The sequence below is a fragment of the Dunckerocampus dactyliophorus genome, chromosome 14, assembly GCF_027744805.1.
Source record: "Dunckerocampus dactyliophorus isolate RoL2022-P2 chromosome 14, RoL_Ddac_1.1, whole genome shotgun sequence".
In the NCBI taxonomy this organism is placed as follows: Eukaryota; Metazoa; Chordata; class Actinopteri; order Syngnathiformes; family Syngnathidae; genus Dunckerocampus; species Dunckerocampus dactyliophorus.
Window position 1 is genome coordinate 25,143,320 of NC_072832.1, and position 26,523 is coordinate 25,169,842.

A 26,523-nucleotide genomic window follows, 5' to 3' on the forward strand; every position below is an offset into this window, starting at 1 on the left:
ATATAAGACGACTTGAATGAAAGACGTTCTTTCCACCTCATTGTTGTTCCTCGTCCTCATCCTCAGGTTGGAAGCCCCAGCAGGAGGCCATTGTTGTTCCTGACGGGCTTGAGGGAGTCTGCGTGAGTTACGGGACTCTTCCCCGCGCTCCTCGTCGAGCTCAGGGCACCTCTTCCACCTCGTCGCTCTCCAGCAGGGTCAGAGGTCCTGCTCCTCCAGCAGGAGGTCCACAGAGTCTTTACGCCACCATGTCCCGCCGCCCCAGTCGCCCCGCCCACACTAACGGCCACCACCGGCAAACATCGCTGCCGCCGTCGCTCTCTGCCGCGCCGCGCCCGAGGTTGGGAGGCCCGAGCCCCGCCCAGCCTCTGCGCCTGGACATGCCACCAGAAGGCGACTGGCGGCGCCAGGCGGATTACGCCACCGCTCGCCACCACCAGACACTCCCGCAGCTCTGCTCGCTGTGCCGTCAGCTTCCTGCCGAGCCGCCCCGCCCCTTCTGCTCCTCCTGTACCTCCTACGTGGCTCGCTACCACCCCGCCAGATGAGGATGTCCGTGGCGGCTGCACTGGACCAAGAGTCGATTAGGAATGTCGCACATCCTGTGCCGCCTGGTAGTGTTTGCAGCGTTCCTTCTATTTCAAATGTGCCTACGTCATCTTTTCTTTTTCACTTCCTGTTTGGACTGCCTCCTCTTCCTCACGGATGAAGGCGAGACAAGAATATTCCACGTAAAAGTATTTATTTGCTTTATTTAGGCTCGTGCGTAGAACTATCTAACCTATCTGCCTGAACTGAAATAGTTTATCAAGTTAGAGCGTGAAGAGTTGCAGCTAATATTTAGCATGTTTTCCTTATATAGCCTTTAACTTGACCTAGATAGAAATAGAAATATAGATGCACACACTGTCTTTAACGCGCACGTAGCGTGGAAGAGGCTTTGTGGTACCGTGACGCTTGCTAACTCCGCCCATCTGGCAAACTCGGGTGAGCAGAAACAAACACGCCCTCAAAGAAGCTCTTCCTTATCAGCAACAATGAACCTGAAGATTGTTTCTTTTAGTCAAGTGAAGAGATGTCATTTACTTGTTCTATTTTTGATGCTTATTTTTCTACTTGTAGCATTAACATTAAATGTTTCAAGGAAAAACGTCTGGTCGTGTTCCCTGTTAGTGAAATCATGGCATCCTTTAAATAGAACAGACAAGCTCATTGTTTTATTTAAATATGTCCATTTGCACATAAATATTAAAAGCATACATTTCAGGTATACAGCAAAGGTCTATTGGCTTTTACAGACGCTGCTCAGCAGATGAAACTCTTCTACTCTCTTCAAACATGAGTTCAAATCAATAAAGATGAATTTAACCCTATACAGCTACTATTACTGTGCTAAACAATGGTGAGGAATGAGTGAGCTCCGTCTGAGTGTCTCAAAGGGCGCACCTCCCTACTCATGCTGTCTTTTGTGAGCACAAGTACGACAAGTTGCAGTGTAGTGTCGGTACCCGGATGTGGTGCTCAATGGTCGCCATTTTGGCTACGTAGCGGTGGAAAGTAGTTGAACAGAATGCGATAAATAGGCAATGGTTATTTCTGGCAACTGCACAGTGACAGCAATTGATTTGGGACCTCGGGAACTCAGTACTCCCTGTACACAGTATACTTACTGACGTGTACTGGTGGAAGTCCAGTAATCCCTCGTTTATGGCGGTTAATTGGTTATATATGAGTCAGAAACAGGGTTTTTAACATGATTAAAGCCCCGTAGACATTAAATAACAACCCAACAGTCATTTTTACGCTACTGTTCTTTGTTTACATCACATTTTTCTGGTTACGGAATTGCTGGAGGGATATAACTAGTAAGATGGCCGGCGCTAGCCAACTAGCATAGCAAACTTGCGAGCTAACTAGTTAACCTCTCAGATTTACATAGTTTAAAGTGGAGAAGAAGGGAAAAGGAGCCAAAAATGTACCACTTCCAGACGGAATGAGAAGAGAACCTTTTTTTCCATCTCAACCGTGGTGTGTCATCTTGGCTCTGCTAGCTTAATAGCCAGTTTCCATGCAGTGTGAAAGGTAACGTAATCTAACGTCATGCCTCATAACATTACTGACACCTAGTGACCTCAATACTACATGTAACTTATCTTTCAATATTTTGACTAATAAGAGGCCATTGTCAACCACGAAACAGTTATCATTTATTATTATTTGAAAGACAGTAGCCGATACAGTGAGGGAGCGATATTCGAACTGTGATATAGCGATGGATTACTGTATTCCTTTTTGAGACACAGCCAAGCAAATTAGCTGATGTATTTTATGAGTTTAAATTGAAAGTTGTGTTATGTTCATGTTTGTGACTGACCAAAGAACTTGGATGGTGGTGACATGTTTGGTCATTCGCTCCGCAAGTGACGTCATCTTCTATTGTTCTCAGTGTCTTTACCTCCCGGCAGCTGATTGGCTCACAGCGCCCTCAAGTGTCCCTGCGTAACAACAGCACAGAAAAGGCGTTGTCTGCCGACTCCACCCACTCCCCGCCCATCAACACGAGTCTCAGCTCCTCACCCCTCCTGAGCCGTAGGCGGGCGGTGTGAGTGGCGGGCCGTGACGCCGCCCCCTGCTGGAGGAGCAGCCTCCTCAGCGCTCCCGAGGAGCTCTTAAGCCCCAGGTGGGCGCCGTGCGGCCTCACGTCCAACGTGAGCGTGAAGACGTAGACGCCGTCCTCAGGGGCAGTGAAGGTGCCGCTGCGAGGGTCGAAGTGTCCTCTGTTGAGAGATGCGTTGAACGTGTGGACGCCGTGTGACGCTCTGTGAGGGAAGGCGGCCAGCAGCAGCATGGTGGCCTGTGACTGGCTGAGAACGTCTGCGGAGAGAATGAAGCAGGAGTTGGTCATGTCACGCTTGGAGATGATTGACAACTGGCCGCGACGCCTCACCTCCAGACTGCCTCCTGCTGCGATGGCGTCCTCCTCGCTGCTGCTTCTTGCTGAGCAGCTGCCATACTTTGTCCAGCTCCAGCGTGGCGTCGCTCCTCTCCAGCACGTCGGCGTTGCTGAAGATGCTCTTGAACGTCCTCAGGTGCTCCTCCAGGCCTCTCTTCAGCCACGCCACCTCCGTCTGAAGGGCTGCCTCCTCGGTATGGAGGCAGCAGGGTTCCTCCTGCAGGCTCAGCATCTTCAGCCTCAGCTCATCCACACTCCTCTCCAGCTTCCACAGGTCGCTGCCGTCTCCGCCCTGCAGATGATGCTCCCTAGGTGCTGCCATGTCCCTCTCCAACCAGGAAGACGGCTGATCTGCTGAAGGAACTTCCTCCCGAACTCCTGGAACATCGAGCACAAAGTGAAGTTATTCCAGTTAGCTGGATGGTGAGCATCACGTGTGTACCTGGCTTGTTGCCCAGCAACGAGCTGAGGCTGAGGTTGTGTCCTTGGAGCTGCTCCTGCAGGAGCCTCAGCTGCTCCTTCAGGGCGGGGATGGAGTGGGCCTCCTGGTCCTGGAGGGGCCACTCCAGGAACTCCAGCACCTCCTCGCCCAGCAGGAGCTCCAGCACGTCACTGTGGCGAATGGCGTCCTTCAGCAGCGAGTTGAAGGACCCCGACAGACGTTTCATCTCCTCCGTCCGCTTCCTGTCCGCCTCCTTCAGGCCCGACACCTCCGCAGTCGCCTCCTCCAGAGCGCTGCTCAGGCGGGTCAGGGCCTGGTCCAGAGTCCTGGTCCTGGCCTGGTCCGAAGCGACGGACTCCTTCACCTGCCAGAAGAGTAAGAAGATGTTTAAGGTCGCGTTGAAGCCTTGGCGGAGGTCCTCTTGTTTTGTTCTCGTCACCTGTTGAAGGCCACGTTGAATCGCCTCCACTGCTGGCTCCCAGTCACTGGCCCCGCCCCACTGCCCTGCCCCTCCCTGCTTGTTTTCATCCAGAGCTAGCCGGTTCTCATTGGCCAGCTCCGTCACGTTGGCCACGCCCCTCTCCAGTGTGGCCACGGCGTCCTTGAGGCGGAGACAGTCGCACTGGCTGGAGGTGTTGTGTCTGTAGAGGACGGTGTACAGGTAGTCCACGTCCACGTCCATCTCCTGCAGACGCTGGCCCTGCTGGCTCAGGTTGCCCGCCAGCTCGCCCACACGGCTCAGCACCGCCACCTTGGCCGCCTCCACCTCCAGGCCCGTCTCCATGAACTGGACCTGGCTGGTCCTGGCCGTCTGGTTGATCCGCGCCCCCAGGGTTTTCAAGTCCCGCTTCAGCTGCTCGACGCTGCCCGACGTCACCTCCATGTCCTCCATCAGCCCGCCCACCTGACCACACAAGACATGTCTGCTCTAGCCCCGCCTTCAGCAAGACAGCCAATTAAGCGTGTTTCCTGGCTGCAATGACAGGAGGGCCCTGAGGAGGGCGCCAGAGGAGCAAACCTTGACTGTGTTGTTCACCACCATGTTGTCCAGACGCTCAATGGCCTCCCACACTGCGGGGGACGTCTGTGCCACCTGGGGGGGCGACTCCTGCTGGTCCTCCAGGGGCCAGTCCTGGTCCTGGTCCTGGTCCTGGTCCTGGTTCTGGTACTGTTCCAGCTTCAGCCCAGCCAGTGTGGTGTTCATGGCCTGCAGGCTGACCTGAGATCAGCCAAGTGATATCAAAACAAGTACTACTAGTAAAAAAAACTACTTCAGAAAATAAAAATTATTCAAAAAGTAATAGCTTAATATTGTTTCAAAAGTACTAGTTTATAACGAAAAAGTACTAGTGACAAGAGTACAAGTTTTAAAAGTACTAATTTAAAAGTACTAGTGAAAAAAGTACCTACTTTAAAAAGTAGCATTTAAAAACAGTTAAGTCGTTTAAAAAGTTATTTAAAAATATATATTTTAATATGTGCTAGTGACAAAAGTACTAGTAGAAAATGTGGGAAAGTACAATAAAAAAAATTATAAATTCCTAGTTTACAAGTACAAGAAAAATAAGGGAAAGGCTTCTTGAGACGTCATCTGTACTTCTGTGAAGAAGGTGTCGGACGTTTCGCTCCTCATCCGAAGAGCTTCGTCAGCAAACTAATAAGTGCTGGTAGCCTAGGCCTTAAATACAGTAAGAGTGGGCGGAATTGGTGTGCCAACACCCTCCTCCTATTGGTTCCTTACACTAAGCCTGGGCGAAGTAGTGGTATAATCCTCTCCTGCCATTAGCACCTCCGATCAAAGGGAAGTGTTGCTCCCTGGTCTATTCCATCCACTGTAAAGATGAGGAATGCAAAGAGCACTACATTGGGGAAAGCAAATGCTCCAAAAAAGGCTTTATCAACATCGCAGGGACAATTCTAGTGGTCCTCAATCAGGAGTACACCTACACCTTAAAGCAACCAATCACTCTTTTGAGGACAGCGAGGTAAAGATTTTGGCCAAAGAAAACAGATGGTTTGAAAGAGGAGTAAAGGAAGCTTTTTTTGTCAAACAACAGAACCCATCATTGAATCGGAATGGTGGTTTGAGGTTTAATTTGGACCCTGTGTTCAGCAGGTTACTGAGCCCAAAACCCACAGCTCTTAGTCTTGCAAATGAGGTGAAGCCAGGGCCGAGCCAGAACAATGGATGCTAACGAGCCAGTATCAGAGTCGTTCATACCCAACTCAGGGAGCGACACTTCCCTTTTATCGGAGGTGCTAATAGCAGGAGAGGATTATACCACTACTCCGCCCAGGCTTAGTGTAAGGAACCAATAGGAGGAGGGTGTTGGCACACCAATTCCGCCCACCCAAAAAGTGCTTTCAAAAGTAGTAGTTTTAAAGTACTTATGAAAAAAGGTATTTGTTTAAGACTGTTTAATAAGTAAAATAGTTTTAAAACTACTTGCAAAAAAGTAGTAGTTTAACCTAGTTTTAAAAAGTAGTAGTTTAAAAAGTACTTGTTTAAAAGTACTAGTGAACAAGTGTACTTTTAAAAAGTAGCTTTTAAAAATAATTAAAGTACTTTTAAAACAATTTTAAAATGTACAAGTGAAAAAAGTACTAGTATAAAATGTACAAGTGGAAAAGTACTCATTTAAAATAGTTTTAAAAGTACTAGTGAAAAAAGTATTAGTGAAAACAGTAGAGGTGAAAAAGCACTGGTTAAAATTGATTAAAAAGTACCAGTGAAAAAACAAGTGAAAAAGTACAAATTAAAAGTAGTTTAAAAAGTAGTAGTGAAAAAAGTACTAATTTAAAAAGTACACGTGGAAAAGTACCAGTTTAAAAGTACTGGTTTAAAAATAGTCGTTTAAACGTACTAATGAAAAAAGTAATTGTTTAAAGTGGTTTAAAAAGTACTAGTGGGAAAAAAAGTATTACTGAAAAGTACTAGTCAAAAACAGTTTAAAGAGAAGTAGTAAGAAAGCACTAGTTTAAAAAGTACTACTCTAAAAGGTACAAGTGAAAAAAGTACTACTGAAAAAAGTACTTGTTTAAAACATAGTAGGGAAAAAAACTATTACTGAAAAAGTACCAATTTAAAATACTTTAAAAAGTAAGAGTGAAAAAGTACTAGTTTAAAAGTACTACTTTTAAATGTGCTTGTTTAAGTAATGCTGAAAAAGAAGTAGTTTAAAAAGTAGTACTTTAAAATGTACAGGTGAAAAAAGTACTAGTCTAAAACAGTGTAAAGGTACTAGTGAAAAAAGTACTTGTTTAAAATAATTTTAAAGTACAAGTAGTAGTTTAAAGTAGTTTGAAAGGTAGTAGTTTAAAAAGTACTAGTGAACAAAGTCGCACTTTTAAAAGTAGCATTTAAAAATGGTACAAAGTACTTTTAAAAAACATTTTAAAATGTACTTGTGAAAACAATACTAGTATAAAAAGTACAAGTGGAAAAAATACCAGTTGAAAATAGTTTAAAAAGTTTTAGTGAAAAAGTAGTAGTTTAAAAAATACAAGGAAAAGTACCGGTTTAGAAAGTAGCAGTGTAAAAGTACTAGTTAACAAGAGTTGAAAGAGTAGTAGTGAAAAGGTACTAGTCAACAAGAGTTTAAAGAGTAGTAGTGTAAAAGTACTAGTTAACAAGAGTTGAAAGAGTAGTAGTGAAAAGGTACTAGTCAACAAGAGTTTAAAGAGTAGTAGTGAAAAGGTACTAGTTAACAAGAGTTTAAAGAGTAGTAGTGAAAAGGTACTAGTCAACAAGAGTTTAAAGAGTAGTAGTGTAAAAGTACTAGTTAACAAGAGTTTAAAGAGTAGTAGTGAAAAGGTACTAGATTTAAAAGAACAAGTGGAAAAATGGTAGTTTAAAATAGTACTGGTTTAAAAAGTAGTAGTTTAAAAGTATTAGTATGAAAAAAGTAATAGTTTAAACTGGTTTAAGTATTAGTGTAAAGAGTGAGTACAATAATAGTAGTAGTAGTAGTAGTAGTATAGTAGTAGTGTTGACCTGCATGAGCTTGTGTTGTCTTTTGAGTTTGAGGTCCATGTCGGTCTTGATGGTGGTGATGTTGTAGTGCAGCATTGCATGCTGGGAGTGCAGCCTTCCTTCCAGCTCCTTGCGCTGGCTGTCCATCTGACTCTGCAGCGCCCCCATCTGGTGGAACACTCGGTCCACTTTGGCCTCCAGCCGCTCCTCCTCCTCCTCCTCCTCCTCCTCCGGCGCCTCCCGCCGTCCGTTCTTAAGCTCGGCCAGGTCGCGGGCCAGGGCGCCCACCTGCCGACTCAGCTGCTCCAGCGAGCGGTTGAAGCCGTCCAGCAGCGGCTGCAGCTGAGACATGAGCAGCGCCATCATGTGGGGAAGAGGCAGAGCGCCTGGAACGTCAGGAAAGGTGAGCACCTCTGCCTCGTCCACACCTGGAATCACATACCGTCTACGTTACACCGACAATCATGGACCTCACCCTTGCAACTCCAGCAACCCGACCCACCACAGCCACGGATAGATTACAGCCCTGTGTGGAAACGCTGCCAACATGCTGCACATAGACATACAAAGACAAACACACGCACATGTGCAGGGGAGTAGGAGGTCACAGGAAGTTGGGGCTCACCTATCTAGTAAGCGTCATCGTGATTTACGGCCTCTTCCTGTCGACACAACAAGCCTTTGTGTGTCGTAAAGATCACCATGGCCTTATAAAGTCAGTTATATATACAATGTATATATATATGTGTGTGTGTATATGTGTACACTGTACTTATACATATATCTTTGTTGATCTTTGTGCATAGAAAAGTGCAGAAAGGTTCCGAGTACTGATGATGTTGGGCCGTGTAGGCGTCTTTTAGGAATGCCAGTGCGGTGATTTGTTGTGGGAAAGATTGTTCAAGTTTAAAATAAGAAGTGGAGGTTTTTGTTGGGCGCGGTGGAGGGTCCTTGAACGCTCGTGAAGGTTTTGTAGGCGTCACAGGAAGTCAGCGTTCAAACAGGATTTGATGGATAAAAAGCAGGAAATGTGAAATAAAAATGAGATAAGGACGCTGCAGAAAAAGTCCCTGGGAGGATGATGTCACGCCGGCCTGTCACTGGGGTCCAAAGTCAGAGGGGAGTGTGGGAAACAAACACAGGAAGTGATGTCATTTGCCATCTCTCTCTCTCTCAAACACACACACTTATACCACGCTTAGTTTTGTGCTTTGTCCTTTTTAGTCAGGCACTGTAAAATACATGCTAACATCATGCTAGCGTCATGCTAATACCATGCTAACATTGTGCTGACATGACGGTAACATCGTGTTGACGTCATTCTAACATTGTGTTGATGTCATGCTCGTGCTGTCATGCTAACAACGTACTAATGTCATGCTAACAACGTGTTGATGTCATACAAACATTGTGCTAAAATCATGCTAACATCAGTCTAACATTATCCGAGCATGCTATTGTCATGCTAACATCATGCTAATGGAATACTAACATTGTGCCAATGCCATGCTATCATTGTGTTGACTTCATGCTAACATTATCTTAATGTTATGCTAACACTATTCTAATGTCATGCTAACCATGTGTTGATGTCATGCTAACATCATGTTAATGTTGTGCTAACATCATGCTATTGTCATGCTAACATCGTGCTAATGGAATGCTAACATGCTAATGCCATGTTAACATTGTGCTAACATCATGCTAACGTTATGCTAACGTCGTGCTGACAGAATGCTAACATTGTGCTAACATTATGCTAACATTGTGCTGACAGAATGCTAACTGTGCTAACAGCCATGCTAACATTGAGCTAATGTCATGCTAACAAGCTAACATGGTGCTAACGTCATGCTAACATCATGCTTACATTGTGATAATGCCAGACTAACATCATGCTAACATAATGCTAAGGTCACAGCTAGCCTCCTGATACTCAAACAGGTATTAAGCCTTTAACAGCCTTCCCAGAACCCCAGTCCTGTCAACCCTACTGGACCTGACTAGTGTAGGAAAATAAGAACAAACACACTTCCTGCAGAGGAAATCCTCTCTTTCTTCTCTGTGCGTGTGCATGTGCTGTGTGCGTGTGTGCGTGTGTGCGTGTGCGTGTGTCTTGTGACTGGACAGATTGTTCAGTCTTCATGTAATGTGAGAGCAATGACGTACTTCAAAAACATTGACACTCACTGGGAAAGAGACGCTCTTGCTGTTCATGTGTGATGGCAGCATGATGGACGTGGTCCCCATTCTGGACATGTATGGGATGCTGGACATTAATAGGATGCTGGACATGGTCCTGATGCTGGACATGGTCCTGATGCTGGACATGGACGGGATGCTGGGCATGGATGGGATGCTGGACATGGACGGGATGCTGGACATGGACGGGATGCTGGGCATGGATGGGATGCTGGACATGGTCCTGATGCTGGACATGGACATGATGCTGAGCGTTGTCCTGATGGTGGGCGTGACTGGGATGCTGGATGTGGGGGCGTTTGGGGGCGTGGGCCTGCTCTGGGCTGTGGGCGGGGCTTGTGACGTTGTGTGGTGTGTTGACTGACCCCTGGTGGTCGTTCTGCTCACTGTTGGGGTCTCCTTGCTGTTGCTGCATGCCTGTAAGACAGACACGTGATAGAAGATAAGACACTCCTTGTATGAAGACAGTGGACATGAGGACTGATGGTCTGAGAGGGGAAGGAAGACACGTCCTGAGGAAAGCGTCCACTACTGTTTTGTTTTTCCAAGATGGCGACTATTGAGTGTGTGCGTCACTGCACACTCACCATTTTGAGTGTGAACGCACTTATACACTGAAAAGACTAAGTATGCAAGTGCACCAACTGAGACACAGCTGAAGATGTACCCTAGAGCAAGGCACCCACCATGACATCATCCTGTCCACAATATTAGGAACACCCGTGCCGTTACTTTATAGTGCACGTGTACTTCTTGTCTTTGTGTGGGGCGTGACCTGTGCTGATGATGTCATGGACTCTACAGGACGTCCATGAGGAGATGTTATGACATCTTCCAGCCAAACATTTCACGCTTGACTCAACGCGACGTTGGCGTAGAACTCCTCCGTGAACTTTGCTCGCCTCCGGCAGAACAAAATGTTTTGAAGAAGGAACGTCGCTCTTTGGACGTTTACGTCTGCCGGGGGCGGTGCCGTGCCTGTCATGTTCACGTTTGGCTGAGCCTCGTTCAAAATACCGCCGGGTCGCTGCAACATGAACTTCCTCTGTTAGCAACAGCCGCAACCTTCCACCTGCAGTCTGACTGCAACAACCTCCCCCAGGGTGGGGCCGTGTTTACAGGATGGAAGCGGGGGGGGGGGGGTTGTAACCACCTTTCCTCCCTTGTGGGTGTCAGAGGTGTTGGCTTGGACTTTGTTCTGACCTGACTTCACTTAGGAGCTCACAGCGTCCTCACTTTCCTTACAAGGAAGTGTGTGTGAGTGTGTGTGTGTGTGTGAGTGTGTGTGGAGCAGCGCTGACGTTTTGCTAATCAGAACCAGGTCTCAGGTCCAACCAATCAGGTTCAAGAATGAATTTAAGCTGGTACCGGCCGTGTGGAGAACTCCAGGAGCACTGTCATCTTTGGATCCTCCAATCAGAGCAGAGCTTCCAGAGTGCGTCTGTGCTTCAGCGACTGTAAACAAAACAACAACAAAACAACAAAAAACAAACACATGTTGACATTGTGGACTTTCTGGTACCGTCTAAACGTCTAAAATCAGCACCACGATGGACTGCTGGCCCACTTAAGGGCTTATTTGCGGCTGGCTGACAACTTGTTTACGGCCTTCTAAATATGGGTTTTAACATTATTAGGGCACTCTAGAAGGAACACCCCGATAGTCACATTTACACTCCTATTACCCAATATAGTAGACATAATAAGAGAAAATAAGACAAAATCTGATTGCGACCTTCTAAATGCTGTTTTTAACATAATTAGAACCCTTTAGACGTGAAATAACAGCCCCATAGTCATCTTTACACTCCTATTACCCAATATAGAAGACATAATAAGAGAAAATAAGACATATAAGACATAGACAACTTGTTTACAACCTTCTAAATATGGGTGTTAACTTTATTAGAGCCCTCTCGGCATGAAATAACACCCCTTTATACTCCTACTAACCAATATAGTTGACATAATTCGAGAAAATGAGACATAGACAACTTTTTTACAACCTTGTACCATCTAAACATCTAAAATCAGCACCACTGTGGACTGGTGGTCCACTTAAAGACTTTTATTTTTGGCTTGCAGATGGACGTCCTCCTCCTGGGGTCCACCAAACAACATCTTTCCCACAAAGCAAGTGTGGACTAAATAAAAGTCCTGCTTGTCCCACATAGACTCCAGCGGGGGCGCAGGAGAATAATACAAGTTAAAAATAGAGGCAGAGTCAAAACAAAAAGTTCTGTTGGGTCTCTTTTAGCTTCTTCGACCCACACAAGTGAAACACTTAAAAAATGACATGCTTCATTTTTCTCCCTTGGATATACAGTACACAGTCGTCCCTCGTTAAAATATAGGTGAAACGCTACTAAAAATGCATTTTTTCCCATAATAATACGAGTTTGTACTTGTAAAATTGGGACTTTTGTTCTTCATTCGATTATGACTGATATTTTGACTTTATTCTCGTAAAATTACAGCTGTTTTTTCCATTTCTGCTTTTTCTTTCCAACTATTTCATTTTTGCTTTCCTGTTCCTTTCCCGTAATTATAACTTTATATCTTTTAAAACAATAATGTATTTTTTCTTCATTTCAACATTGTTACTAAAATGATATTTTTCCTCTTTTTACAAGTTTATTCTCATAAAATTTCAACTTTTTTCAAATTAGAAAACCATTTTTTCCTCTTAATATTTTGACTTTACTCTGGTAAAATTTCTGCTGTTGATTTTTGAAAATATAATTTTCCAAATATTTCAACTTCTATTATTTGGACTTCTATATTTTGACTTTATTCCCATGTTATACATTTTGCGCCAACCTAAGTTTCCAAAAATTGCAACTTTATTTATTGTTTTGACTTAAAAAAAATAAAAGTTTTTTCTTTAATATTTCAACTTGATGCTACTAAAATGACATTTTTCCTCATACTATTACTTTATTCTTGAGAAATGATGGCTTTTTTTCTTGCTAGATTACAACTCTTACAACTCTCTCTTGATATTTTGACTTTTGATTGATTTTCCCATTTTTGCTGCTGTTGTTGTTTTTTGTGAAGCTTCCTTGTTAAATTACATTTTTAGACGATGCGACGGGCCGACAAAATCACAGCCGCGGGCTGCAAATGGCTCCCGGGCCGCACTTTGGACACCCCTGGTTTAAATAACAAAAAGATGACTTGATGGATAAATAGAAAGATACAGTCTGCTCATCTGCATTAGCACCAAACAATACTATAGCTTTTCTAGCTGTATATTATTTTTCTAATACAATTATGAACAGCTTTTATTTCCAAAATTGAGATGCACGTAAATCCAATTCCATGTACTTATTGACAAAACTATTTTTAAAAAACGTCAGTGCTCCAGAAAGTTTTCCACAGCCTGGATCGGCCCCGCTCACGGACCCCTGATATAAAGTACACATCCTGGACTGCATAGTAGTGGGCTCAATACAGAACCTTGAAGAACCCCACACTTGACTTGTTTTTAATCCAGTGTCAGCAAATAAAGTTCATTGGACAAAGAATTGCAATGCAAAGAGATGAAGCGTCATCGTCATCTTGTTGCCATGGTGATGACTCACCCGTGTCGTCACAGTTGTCTCCTCCGTGTCCTGGACAGCATCTCCACAAGAGAGCTGTGAACGTCTTCTGCTTCTGTCTGTAGAGCGGCCGCGTGGACAGCTTGTACCTGCACACACACACACACAGTATTAGTGAGTGTTAGGGGTGTCACAAGATCTTGCGAGATTAAAACGTGGCAAGAGTCCTCGTTCAGAAAAAATAGTCAGTCTCGCGGTAATAAATAAATAAATAATAATAATAATAATTAATAATAATTAATAATTTGCCGGACCCCACATATAGCCATGGGCGTGCGTGTCTGTTTTCCTCGTCTCTCGCCTCCAAACAGGCAGGAAGAGGGTTAACTCTGTGCACCGGTTCACTGCCTACATGCGTCAGAGAACAACGGAGAACAGAGTGAGACCTCTTGTCAGTCATACAAATGAATTGTCTCTGTGAGGGGAGACTAGCGTACACACACAGCAAAGGAGTGGAGCCTCGTCAGGAGCAATGCAAGGTAACGTTGTAGAAGTTAGGAGGGAAAAAGATGCTTGCGCTGTGTGGGAATATTAATAATAATGAGCAAGGGGAGCACGTCAACACGAACGGGCCTGTATGCCGGATTTGTTCGAACCTCGTAGCAACATAAAAGACAACAAAATGACCATGCCCACCTCAAACTTCAAACCCACCTCACCCCGTTTTCCCATCCGGGAAATGCAGAGCCTTCTTTCTGACAGCCAACACTCCACTGAGACATTTGGTCGGCGAAGTAAATACAAAAGGAACAGCGCAAAACGGTGTGCGTTCACAGAAAGTCGCCGCAAAAAGAAATGCTGCTCCTTAACACAGTTGAAAATTTCAAGAAATGCTGCAAACGTTTGACAGACAGTACAAATTGCCTGTGGAAAAAATACATGTCACAAACGCCAGTTCTGCAACTTTAAGATGAGTTAAAGATGACATATTAAAGAAAACACTGCACTATTATGACATGTCATTGTTTATTATTATAACGGTGGTTTATTTGGTCTCGACAACAATGTCATTCAGTGTCAGTATGTTGGACAATAAACATTTGTCACATTTTTTCATTTTTCTTTTCTGAAAATGAATGTTAAAATCTCGTCACGTCCAGTTCTCGTGGACCCAATCTCGTCTCGAGAGTTGGGTGCGTGCTGACACCCCTAGTGAGTATTAGCGTAGTGGCAGAAGAAGTGTTTGTGTTTGTCGTGTTGATGACTCACATGATCAAATGGCAGTCGGGTGTTCCGCTGGGACAGGGACTTTGGGATTTGATGGTGTACTTCTCCGTCCCACACGCCACCGCCATGCTGACCACACGCTTCTGCACAAACGCACACCAGTTTCTGCAAACACACAGAGGATGAAGGTTTAGACACGATTATTTCATACAAACATCCATAAAAGTAATGTTTCTATGTTTGCACAGCTTGGTGTACGATGAATGTTTTCCCTCAGCTCGTGTTTTTCTGCTGCGTGCGGACAAAACCATGGAAAAGAACACATCATGCCGTCACACCATTGTTCCTTTCACTTCCTGTAGGGGGCGTGGCATCGCAATCCCACACTTTATCCAGACTAACGTCACTAATATTGCAACGTGAGCAGGAGGGAGAGGAATTTCAAAATAAAGTAGGGATGTAAATCAGTGCTTTGAGGTTCACGCGTGTCCTCGTGACCTTGTGACCTGTCGGACACAATTCAGGGCGGTAAAGCCACAGCCTTGAAAGATTTGACAGTAATATCGTCTCTTGAAAAGGTGCAGTTTGAGCTCAGTCCTGCAGGAGGCACTGGCCAGCCTGCGGAGCTTTGTGCTGACTCAGCAGCGAGACTGGTCCACCTGCATGATGGACGTTCTGATAACAACTTTGTCTTCATGTCTTCGTCTTATCTTCAGCTGTGGATCAACTTTACATGACCTTTATGTTAACGTTACATAAGTTTACATTCATTTTACAAGACGTTGAGTTTCTTCTTCTGTTGTTTGGCTGCAGATGCCGACACATTAGCGCCACCTGTTGCTAGGTAGACAAGCGTCAGGTCAAAAGCTCCTCTGGGAGCTTTTACATTCCTGTGCGGCACCGCACGACCCCCATAAACCTCCTAACCCCCCTAAATCCCTGAGCTGCACACAGAGAACATGTTAGCTTTGTTTGTGAATATATAATATACAAGATGGCAGCATAGTTAGTTTTGTTTATGCATATACAATGAAATATAACAATAAAATGGAAAAGGCTGACTTAATTGCTTACAAATATATAATAAAATAAAAAATATATTTATAATAAATATATAATATATATAAATATAATAATATATATATAATATACACACAGTATATATATGTATGTATATATATACTGTATATGTATATGTATGTATGTATATATGTACTGTATGTATATGTATGTATGTATATATATATATATGTATATATATATATATATATATATATGTATATATATGTATAATAATGTGCTAGCAGTGTCAAAGCGCTCTGAGTGCCTTGGAGGTGGAAAAGCGCTATACATTTACCATTTCATACAATAATAAAATATAATCATATAATAATAAATATATATATATATATATATAAAACATATATAAAAGATTATTTAATTGATCATGAATATATAATATAATATACAAATAAAAAAACTGACTTAACTCTTTACGAATATATAATAAAATGTAAAAAATTACAAATAGAACTGATTCAAAGGGGATAAGAGCATTTTAGTTTTGTTTATAAATATTCCATCCATCCATTTTCTATGCCGCTTCTCCTCACTCGGGTCGTTGGGTATGCTGGAGCCTATCCCAGCTGACTTCGGGCGACAGGCGGGGTACACCCTGGACATATAAAAATAGTATATAAAGCTGACTGAATTATGTATCATAAAATATCCGAATAATAAAGAAGTGATTTAAAGGTGATAAGAGCATGTTAGTTTTGTTGATGAATATATCATAAAATATAAACATAACATATGAAGCTGATTTCATTGTTTAGGAATATATCATCAAAATATAAAAATCATACATAATGCTGATTTAAAGGAGATACGATCATTCTAGCTTTGTTTATGAATATATAATAACAAACAAAATAATAAATGCAACTGGTTTGTGACTATATAATAAAATACAAAAATAATAAAAATAACTGATTTAAAGGAAATAAGACCAGGTTAGTTTTGTTTATGAATATACAGTATAATAAAATATATTTTTAAAAAGCTGATGAAATTGTTTCTGAGTATATAATAAAATATACAACTGATTTAAAGGCGATAAAGAGTGTCAGCTTTTAAAATAAATGAATATACCGTATAATAACATAAAAAATATATAAAGCTGATTGAAAGGAGATAAGAGGGCGTTAGCTTTGTTTATGAATATATAATCAAATGTATAGCGCAAAGGAGTGTATTAGCACGCTAATGTAGGCTTGTTTTGTCAGAGAGCCTCAGGGGTCCTTCATGAGGTTTCATGGTGTCCAAATGATGGCGTCTAAGCCTGTCAGCCGTGACATGTGATCCCCTTATTTGGTCTGTCGGGTTTACCAACACCTGACACAAAGTCACGCACACGTCAGTGCATCAATGACGGCCCCCCCCGGCCCCAAACAAAGTGAATGCATCCGGAAGGAAACACTCCTTAACGTGGAACATGTCACATGTCTGCTTGTTCTTTTTTCTTTTTTATTTTTTTTACAGAAATCTTAACTGCAGCAAAGTCCCATGGAACAGGCCGAGTGTCACTATTCCATCATGTACTGATAGGGGGCGCACTCTCACTCTTGAAAGAGCAGACATCCATGTCACCTGACACCCATGACCACGCCCACCATGACAAAAACACATTTGTCCACAAAGTGGCATTGCATTTACATTCCATTACACGCATGCACTCGGGTAAGTACGCAAGTGCACAAATTCCATTACACGCATGCACTTGGGTAAGTACGCAAGTGCACAAATTCCATTACACGCATGCACTCGGGTAAGTACGCAAGTGCACAAATTCCATTACACGTATGCACTCGTGTAAGCACGCAAGTGCGCCAATTCCATTACACGTATGTATGCATGTATAAGTAAGCAAGTGCGCCACACATTACACGTATTCACTCGTGTAACTACGCAAGTGCACAAATTCCATTAAGTGTATGCACTCGTGTAAGTACGTGTAAGTGTAAGTACGCAAGTGCGGCGCCACTTACATTACACGTATGCACTCGTGTAAGTACGCAAGTGCACCAATTCCATTAAGTGTATGCACTCGTGTAAGTACTTGTAAGTACGAAAGTGCGGCGCCACTTACATTACACGTATGCACTCGTCTAAGCACGCAAGTGCACCAATTCCATTACACGTATGCACTCGTGTATACTGTAAGTAAGCAAGTGAGCGACACATTACATGTATTCACTTGTGTAAGTACGCAAGTGCACCAATTCCATTAAGTGTATGCTCTCATGCAAGTAGGCAAGTATGCAACTTACATTACATGTAAGCACTTGTGTAAGTACGCAAATGCACCAATTCCATTAAGTGTATGCTCTCGTGTAAGTAGGCAAGAATGCAACTTACATTACACGTATGCACTCGTCTAAGCACGCAAGTGCACCAATTCCATTACACGTATGCACTCGTGTATACTGTAAGTAAGCAAGTGAGCGACACATTACATGTATTCACTTGTGTAAGTACGCAAATGCACCAATTCCATTAAGTGTATGCTCTCGTGTAAGTAGGCAAGAATGCAACTTACATTACACGTATGCACTCGTCTAAGCACGCAAGTGCACCAATTCCATTACACGTATGCACTTGTGTATACTGTAAGTAAGCAAATGAGCGACACATTACATGTATTCACTTGTGTAAGTACGCAAGTGCACCAATTCCATTAAGTGTATGCTCTCATGCAAGTAGGCAAGTATGCAACTTACATTACATGTAAGCACTTGTGTAAGTACGCAAATGCACCAATTCCATTAAGTGTATGCTCTCGTGTAAGTAGGCAAGAATGCAACTTACATTACACGTATGCACTCGTCTAAGCACGCAAGTGCACCAATTCCATTACACGTATGCACTCGTGTATACTGTAAGTAAGCAAGTGAGCGACACATTACATGTATTCACTTGTTTAAGTACGCAAATACACTAATTACATTACGTGTATGCACTCGTGTAAGTAAGTAAGTTCGCGTGCACTTACATTACATGTATACATTCGTGTAAGTACGCAAGTGTGGCACTTACATTACACGTATTGCACTTGTGTAAGTATGCAAGTGCGGCACTTACATTACTGTACATGTATTGCACTCGTGTAAGTATGTAAGTGCAGCACTTACATTACACATATTGCACTCGTGTAAGTATGCAAGTGCGACACTTAAATTACACGTATTGCACTCCGTAAGCACAGGAGTGCACCAATTCCATTACAAGTATGCACTCGTGTATAAGTAAGCAAGTTCGCCACACATTACATGTATTCACTTGTGTAAGTACGCAAGCGCACCAATTCTATTATACTGTACATAGGCACTCATGTAAGTACGCAAGTGCACCAATTCCATTAGACGTACGCACTCCTGTAAGTACGCAAGTGTGACACTTACATTACACGTACAGTATGCACTCGTGTAAGTACGCAAGTACACCAATTACATTAGCATATGCACTTGTGTAAGTAAGTAAGCTCGCCACTTACATTACACGTATGCACTCGTGTAAGTATGCAAGTCCACCAATTCCATTATATGTATGCACTGGTGTAAGTATGCTAGTGCACAACTTACATGACACGTCAGGTAGCGTAACGTGATGCGGCGGAGTGGGTGGTAGACGTGGACATGCTGGCAGTCAAAACACATCCTGCTGGCAGTGCAGGCGCCGCACGTTTGGAATGTGGGACCCATCAGGTCCTGTCTCACTCCATGTGACCCAAAGATTTTTATTTTACACCTCTACTGTAGGGGGCGCCAGAAACTAACATTTTGGACCACCAACCATTTAAAAAAAATACTGTAGGTCAACGTAGAAATGAGAAGATGGAAAGCTGAAGACTCACCCGCTTCGGGCCGGATAGTTGCCACCATCTCCCAGCAGGGGGGTCTCTGTGGCACTGATGACGCCCGCTCCGTCCCCCCAGTCCTCCCCGTCCTCCTCCTGCTCCACCTCAGGGTCTCTGGCCCTCACCTCGCTACGAGCGCTCACCAGAAAGGCCAGAACCAGCATCAGAACCCCCACCGCCGTCATGACTGCTGAGTGGGGGCTCGCACGCCCACCGGCTGCCTATAAAGCACTGGAGGGAAGAAAGAGCGAGAGAGAGGGAGAGGCCACACCCCCACATTTCCTCTGCAGGATGAAGCATTTTTCTTGTTTGTAAAAGAAATACACCTCGTTTAGTCACGTCATGTGATGCACGCTTATGTTCTACAAAGTTCTGCTTGGCCACCATTCCACTTTCATCACCGCCACCTCCAGGGGGCGCCGGAAGTGGCTGGCAAGGGATTTCATTTGTTTCATCATCAGTTTCTCTTCATCAGCTGATATCCGGAGGTCTTTTCTCCTCAGCTCAGCTCCATGTTCCTTGCCCCCTATCCTCCTCCTCCTTCCTGTGCTATGATAAGGACAGAGGAAATCCACTCAGGCACTTCCTGTCACACTCTGCATGGTGAAAATGCTTGGAGAAAGAGCGTCAGCGACATTAGCTTGTCTTTACGCCACAAAAAAGAGATGGAGCTGAAGAAGAAAACAGGAAATGGTCCTGTGTTGTCCTGCTGACTCATGTTTTTGTGGGGGGGGGGGAGGGTTCTGCAGCAAAAAAAAAATCTGGGGAGCTTCTATGGCGCTTTTCTGGTCTGGCAGGTGGAGGACACCTCTCATACGTGATGGGGTTATCGGCACAGAAATAAATCTAAAAGACTTTTCTGGTCCGGGACGCAATAATGCCAGAAAATACCACTTTTCTAAGTGGTCAATTTTTGGCCATTTTTTGTTTGTTTTTTGTTGTTGTTGTCTGGTTCTGTCACAAAAAAAAAGTTCTGGGTAGCTTCTGTGGCACTTTTTGGTTCTGAGAGGTGGGGGAAACCTCCCAGACATGATGTGGTGTCCCAAGATGACCAAATAATGCCGAAAACACCACTTTTCTTCGTAGTCAATTTTTGCCTGGTTCTGTCACAAAAATAACCAAACAAACATCTGGGTAGCTCCTATGGCTCTTTTTTGTCCAGGTAGGTGGGGGAAACCTCCCAGACATGATGTGGTGTCCCAAGGTGACCAACTAATGCCAGAAAACATCACTTTTGCTATCGGCAGTTTTTTTTGCCTGATTCTGTTGCAAAAAAATTAATAAAACATCTGGGTAGGTTCTATGGCACTTTTCTGATCTGGGAGGTGGGGGAAACCTCCCATTCATGATTTGGGGTCCCACGATGACCAAATAATGCCAGAAAACACTTTTCCAAACGGACGATTTTTGGCCACTTTGTTGTTTTTTTTGCCAGGTTCTGGTGCAAAAAACTTGACAAACATCCAGGTAGCTTCTATGACACTTTTCTGGTCTGGGAGGTGGGAAAACCCCCCATTTAGGATCTGGTGTCCAAAGATGACCAATGAAGGACCAACATTTATTTATTTATTTTTTGCCTAGTCCTGTCCCAAAAAGAAATAAATAAAATTCAGGTAGCTTATATGCACTTTTATGGTCTGGGAGGTGGGGGTGGGGGTGGGGGTGGGGGGTGGGGGGGGAACCTCCATCTGGTGTTCCAAGATGATCAAGTAACGCCACAAATTTTGATTTTTTTTGTTATTTTGGGTTTTTTTTGTTGTTGCAAAAACAAAATCTGGGTAGCTGGCACTTTCCTGGTGCGGGAGATTGGGGGAAAACCTTCACACCCTCATCCCAACATACCAACCCCACAGGGTCCCGTCACAATGCCAGAAAATGCCACTTTTCCAGACCTGTATCTGTTGCATGTGAGGTGGGGGACACCTCCCATACATGATCCTCCATGGCACTCTGGTGTGGGAGGGGCAGGCGGGGGCCCCGTGTAAGGGGGAGAAGTGAGGACCCCATGGGCCCCTGACTGACAGGAACCCCAGAAAAATAGGTAATTATTTAAAAATAAAAGGGTGGCCCAACGTGATTTTTTTTTGTTTCTTGGGGCACAGAATTCCTGGCGGCGCCCCTTCTCACACCCTCACTGGAGGTCCTGCCAGGACCCGCTTTTTTTTCCGAGGGGTCAATTTTCTGCCTGACAAAATCATTTATTGTCAGGTCACCTCTGTGGCACTTTTCTCGTCCAGGAAGTGAGGGAAACCTCTCATACGCTTATTGGGGTCCTGGCATGACCTAAAAATGTTTTTACAAGTTGCTTGGATTTACGTTGGTATTGGATTGGATATTGTGGGAAAAAGATGCATTTTTATGAGGATTATGTTGTGATTTTACAAGAGAAAAGTTGTAATTTTGTGAAAAAAAAGTCATTACAACAATAAAGATTGTAATTTTACAAAAAAGTTGTAATTTTATTAGAAAATATCATAATAATAAGAAGAATAAAGTCATCATTTTATGAGGATTGTGATTTTACAAGACAAAAGTTGTAATTTTGTGAAAAAAAAGTCATAATAAAACAACAAAGTCATAATATTGTGAGGAAAAGGTTGTAATTATATCCAAAAAAGTTGTAATTTTATTAGAAAATATAATAATAAGAAAAATAAAGTCATCATTTTATGAGGATTGCGATTTTACAAGACAAAAGTTGTAATTTTATGAAAAAAAGTTATATTAGAAAATATAATATAACAAGAAAAAAGTCGAAATTTTATGACGATTATATTGTGATTTTACAAGAGAAAAAGAGAAAAGTAAGTCATGATATTACAACAGTAAAGTCATCATTTTGTGAGGAGAAAGTTTTAATTTTACCCCAAAAAGTTGCAAGTGATATTAAATTATATATTTAATATATATATATATATATATGAATATTCAAAATATAAATGATGTTAAATGAAGTGAGGATTGCCAGCAAAGCTTGCTTGGTGAGGACAGGCAGACAAAAGTGAGGTCAGAAGAAGCAAACATTTGACGAAAACGTTTTCTGTGCTCCCATGGAAAGCAGCATCCTCGTCCCGCATGGACACCATAAAACCACAAAACTACACGAAGTGTACTATTCATATACATTACACTTTGTCTCCCCCTTGTGGCAAAAGAAAGAATTATTGCTAATTATTGTCTCGCTTTTTAATACCATAAAAACCATAACATAAAAACCACGTCTTTTCAATGATCTTCCGCCGCTAGAATTTAAATTATGATCACATATTTTCTTCCGTTAAATTTTGTTATGAACAATAATTCACATTCAGGATGCAAATGTGCTGCGTAGGAATTCTAATGAAAGAAGATCGATATCTTACCTATTTACTGAATTACTATGCTATTTATTTCTATCAACTGCCCGGTAACGTGAAGGTTTACATACATAAATACAAACATAAAGAGTTGAAACGAGACAAAAAGGCGTACAGTATTTAAACCAAAACATGCTGACGTTAAACTGAACTGCATGTTCTGAGTTTGTCCAGCAGAGGGCAGCATGCTGTCAAACATTATCGGGTTGCTTTAAAGACGTTACGGCGACAAACAAAGAATAAAAACAGAACGACATTGACAAATCACTTAAAAAATAATAAAGAGCACAGGTGGTGTTCATAACGAATGATTATTAGTTACATTTTCTTACACTTTCAGCACCTTCGGGTTGCTTGTGGGATGTTGTTCCGGGTATGCGCGCTGAGGCTGCGCAGCCGCATCCAGCGTTCACGTCGTGTTGTTGTCCAGCAATTGTTCTCCTACGTCTGCAAAACTACAACTTAAAGTAAGAGAGCTACTTTAATTTGCCGTATATGACCCGGCTAATGTTTTATATTTTGCATGGTTTGAAATGTCTGCTTAAAAAGTGAAAACGTGCTCGCTTGGTAGTTACGTAATGTTAATGTTAAGCTAACGTAAGGGTTAGAATGTTAATATTAAGCTATAGTAAGGGTTATGTCCTCAAATGTTCATTAGTAGGTTAAAGTTTTTTTTTAATGAATATTGCCTCCTAACTTCTTAGCTGTTGTTGTTGGTTTTTTTTTTTGCTAAACCAGTGTCTAAATGTCGAGTTAGCGTCGGGGTTAAAGTTCATTCTAAACATTTGAATGATTGAATTATTGAACGTGATTCATTTGCCTTTTTTTGTCACACTGGAGGCAGGAACAATCTTGGCTTTAAATGCGCTTTAAGCTTATATATAAAGATTATTAAATACAGCATTCCATCTGTTTGGTGAGCATTTAATCTCCGCATGCAATTGGAGGAAGGCAGTCACCGTGACTCAGCATTTGGAAGCTCTTTTTCGCCTGGTTAAATGGTTAAACATCTCCTTGTTGCATTTACAGTATTTGTTTAAGCATAAATTTGAGCACAAGACCTGTTTCCTGAGGCTCAGACCCAAAACTCTTTTCAAAGTCTTCACATTTAAAAATAAAATAAATATTCCTCTGCAGCCTGTTTAAACAGCAAACCGGGCCTGAATGTACAGTATTCCTTTATCATTGTGGGGCAGCAATGGTGACCAGGGTGGCCGTGGTAACGGGTGGTAACAAGGGCATCGGCAAGGCCATCGTCCAGGCTCTCTGCAAGCAGTTCGAGGGCGACGTTTACCTCACGGCCAGAGATGAGTAGGTCTCACACACACACACACACACACACACACACACACTCTCCAGCGATGTGGTCTCCAAACAGCATTGGGATTCTGTCATTCGTCTGCAGGGGGCGGGGTCGGGACGCCGTGGCGTCCTTGTCCTCCGAGGGACTGAAGGTCAACTTCCATCAGCTGGACATCAACGACGTCGGCAGCATCACCAAAGCGGCAGCCTTCTTCAAAGACAAGTATGGTGGTGTGGACGTGCTGGTCAACAACGCCGGCATCGCTTTTAAAGGTGCGTCCATCTGCAATCTATTTGTGGCACAATCCTTATGTGAGACATGAACACACGTCTTTCTCTATAAATGAATGCACGTAATGGGACACCTCTTACGCCTAGAAAGCCTAAAGCCTGAACAACAACAACATAGTTGGGAAATAAAACAGGTCATTTATTTATTTATACATATATATATATATATATGACAAAACAAACAAAAGAACAAATAAAGTTGTAATTTTTGGAAGGTTCGGTTGAGGAAAAAGTCATAATTACGAGAAGAACGTTTATACAAAGGAAGTTGAAATATATAGGGACAAAAACGACAACAGAAAACGAAAAAAAATGGAAAAAAGGGGAAATGAGAAAGAAAAAACGTTGTGAAATAAAACAAGCAGAAATGGAAAAAAAATAGCTGTAATTTTAAAAGAATAAAGTTCAAATATTAAGACATTTTATTTTCCTTCCCATGAAAAAAGTTGCAATTTTACGAGAATAAACTCACAATATTCCATCCATCCATCTTCTATGCCGCTTCTCCTCACTAGGGTCGTTGGGGTATGCTGGAGCCTATCCCAGCTGACTTCGGGTGAGAGGCGGGGTACACCCTGGACTGGTGGCCAGCCAATGGCAGGGCACATAAAGACAAACAACCATTCACACTCACATTTATACCACTCACAATATTATGAGGATAAATAACCTCATTATTGTAGTGTAGAGTTGAAATATTAAAGACGAATACGTGATCTGTTTGAAGTTGTACCATTATGGGAAACAAACAAAAATATTAAAGTGGGAATTTTTGAAAATGTACTCAAAGTTGAAATATTTGGAAATAAAAAAAAACAACAGCCAAAAATTGAAAAATCATCAGCAATTTTACAAGCATAAAGTCAAAATATTAAGAGGAAAAAAAGTTGTAATCTAACAAGAAAAGTCATAATTTATGAGAATAACGTAATATGATGAGGAAAATAACATCACTTTTGTAGCATAAACTTAATTGAATATTAAAGAAAAATGTCCGAGTATCATGAGAAACAAACAAAACCACCAATAAAGTTGTCATTTTTTAAAAATTCATTTGGGGAAAAAGCTATAGTATTACGAGAATAAAGTCAAAACATGACGGGGATCATCTGAGGTTGAAATTTGCCCATTTCCCCATCAAAGACTGGGCAGAAAGCGAAGAAGAGGCTGCGGCAAGTCTCCCCTCTCCGCTTAGTGCGCAGCGGAGTCTACCGTCTGAGTGCACTGCACTGAGTGCGCTGATATTGCATGTCGGCATGGGCCCGTATGGTATGAACATATGTATTTCAAATAAATGAAAAGGAAGTCTGTTCTTTTGAAATCAATAAAATGCAGTTGTCAGTGCAGTGTACTGTGGAATAGGTGCGTCCCACGTTTTTATATCTTCAAAACGCACAGAAAAGAGAAGGACATGTGTGTTCATGTCTCACATAAGGATCGTGGATGACGGTGCGTAATTGTAACTTCCTGTCCTCCATGTCCAGTGGCGGACACGACTCCGTTCGCTACCCAGGCGGACGTCACGCTGAAGACCAACTTCTTTGCCACTCAAGACATGCTGACCCACTTCCTGCCTCTGGTCAAGGCTGGAGGTCCAAACACGCAAGTCTCAGGTGCTGCGTGTCTCTGCTGGATCCTCAAAGTGGTCTTCCATCCCCTTGGTGCGTTTCAGGCCGCGTGGTCAACGTGTCCAGCTTCGTCAGCGTGCGCAGCTTGAGCCAGTGCAGCCCGCAGCTGCAAGAGCGTTTCCGCAGCGAGGACATCACCGAGGAGGAGCTGACGGGACTCATGCGACGCTTTGTGGACCGCGCCAAGAAAGGAGAGCACAAGCAGGACGGCTGGCCTGAGACGGCGTACGGCGTGTCCAAGATCGGAGTCACGGTAGTACACACCGATCTCGTTGAAGTAGACGACGATTACACAAGCTTGTGATGCCTACTCTGTTTTGATGCAGACTCTGTCCATGATCCAAGCCAGGCGTGTGTCCAAAGAGAGACCAAACGATCAGGTAGAGACCACATGTCCTCTGTTGAAGACTCTTCATGGCACTTGAACATGAAACCTTCTCCTTCAGATCCTGGTCAACGCCTGCTGTCCTGGCTGGGTGCGCACAGACATGGCCGGACCCAAAGCCACCAAGTCTCCAGAGGAGGGCGCTGTGACACCCGTCTACCTGGCCCTGCTTCCTGCTGGAGAGACGGAGCCTCACGGCAAGTTCGTGTCGGACAAAGCGGTCCACGCCTGGTGAAGGCCAGCTTCGGGAACCAAATTTTATATTTTATATAAGCTTTGAAATCCAAATAAAAGACATCAAGATGAA

General features: G+C 43.1%; 3 protein-coding genes across 9 annotated transcripts in view; 2 read left to right on the plus strand and 1 right to left on the minus strand.

The window, feature by feature from the left end:
- LOC129193695 (inactive ubiquitin carboxyl-terminal hydrolase 54-like) overlaps positions 1-1,738 on the plus strand; it is a 49,503-nt gene extending 47,765 nt beyond the window's left edge. For 5 of the 6 annotated variants that reach the window (XM_054798221.1, XM_054798219.1, XM_054798222.1 and 2 more), the window contains one exon: positions 67-1,738. In XM_054798221.1, coding sequence (XP_054654196.1) covers positions 67-548 — 482 coding nt within the window. In that variant the 3' untranslated portion in view covers positions 549-1,738. The remainder of the gene's footprint in view (positions 1-66) is intronic. The other variant, XM_054798224.1, reaches the window with a different exon arrangement.
- Positions 1,190-22,982, minus strand: mmrn2a (multimerin 2a). Its single transcript, XM_054798226.1, has 12 exons — positions 22,943-22,982; positions 19,252-19,803; positions 14,382-14,504; positions 13,155-13,261; positions 10,939-11,025; positions 9,559-9,987; positions 7,390-7,796; positions 4,414-4,614; positions 3,835-4,299; positions 3,396-3,759; positions 2,948-3,331; positions 1,190-2,874 (listed from the first exon to the last, which is right to left on the minus strand). Exons 2-12 carry the CDS (start codon positions 19,437-19,439, stop codon positions 2,486-2,488), a joined length of 3,144 nt encoding a protein of 1,047 aa, XP_054654201.1. The 5' UTR covers positions 19,440-19,803; positions 22,943-22,982; the 3' UTR covers positions 1,190-2,485.
- Positions 22,970-26,523, plus strand: cbr1 (carbonyl reductase 1). 2 transcript variants are annotated; one of them, XM_054798227.1, is made up of 7 exons: positions 22,970-23,077; positions 23,807-23,921; positions 24,016-24,185; positions 25,688-25,795; positions 25,876-26,084; positions 26,158-26,211; positions 26,278-26,523. In XM_054798227.1, the coding sequence occupies exons 2-7, from the start codon at positions 23,809-23,811 to the stop codon at positions 26,449-26,451; spliced, it is 828 nt and encodes a 275-aa protein (XP_054654202.1). In that variant the 5' UTR covers positions 22,970-23,077; positions 23,807-23,808; the 3' UTR covers positions 26,452-26,523. The 2 variants fall into 2 exon arrangements, with proteins under 2 accessions (XP_054654202.1, XP_054654203.1); XM_054798228.1 differs by having other exon boundaries at positions 22,989-23,077; positions 23,748-23,921.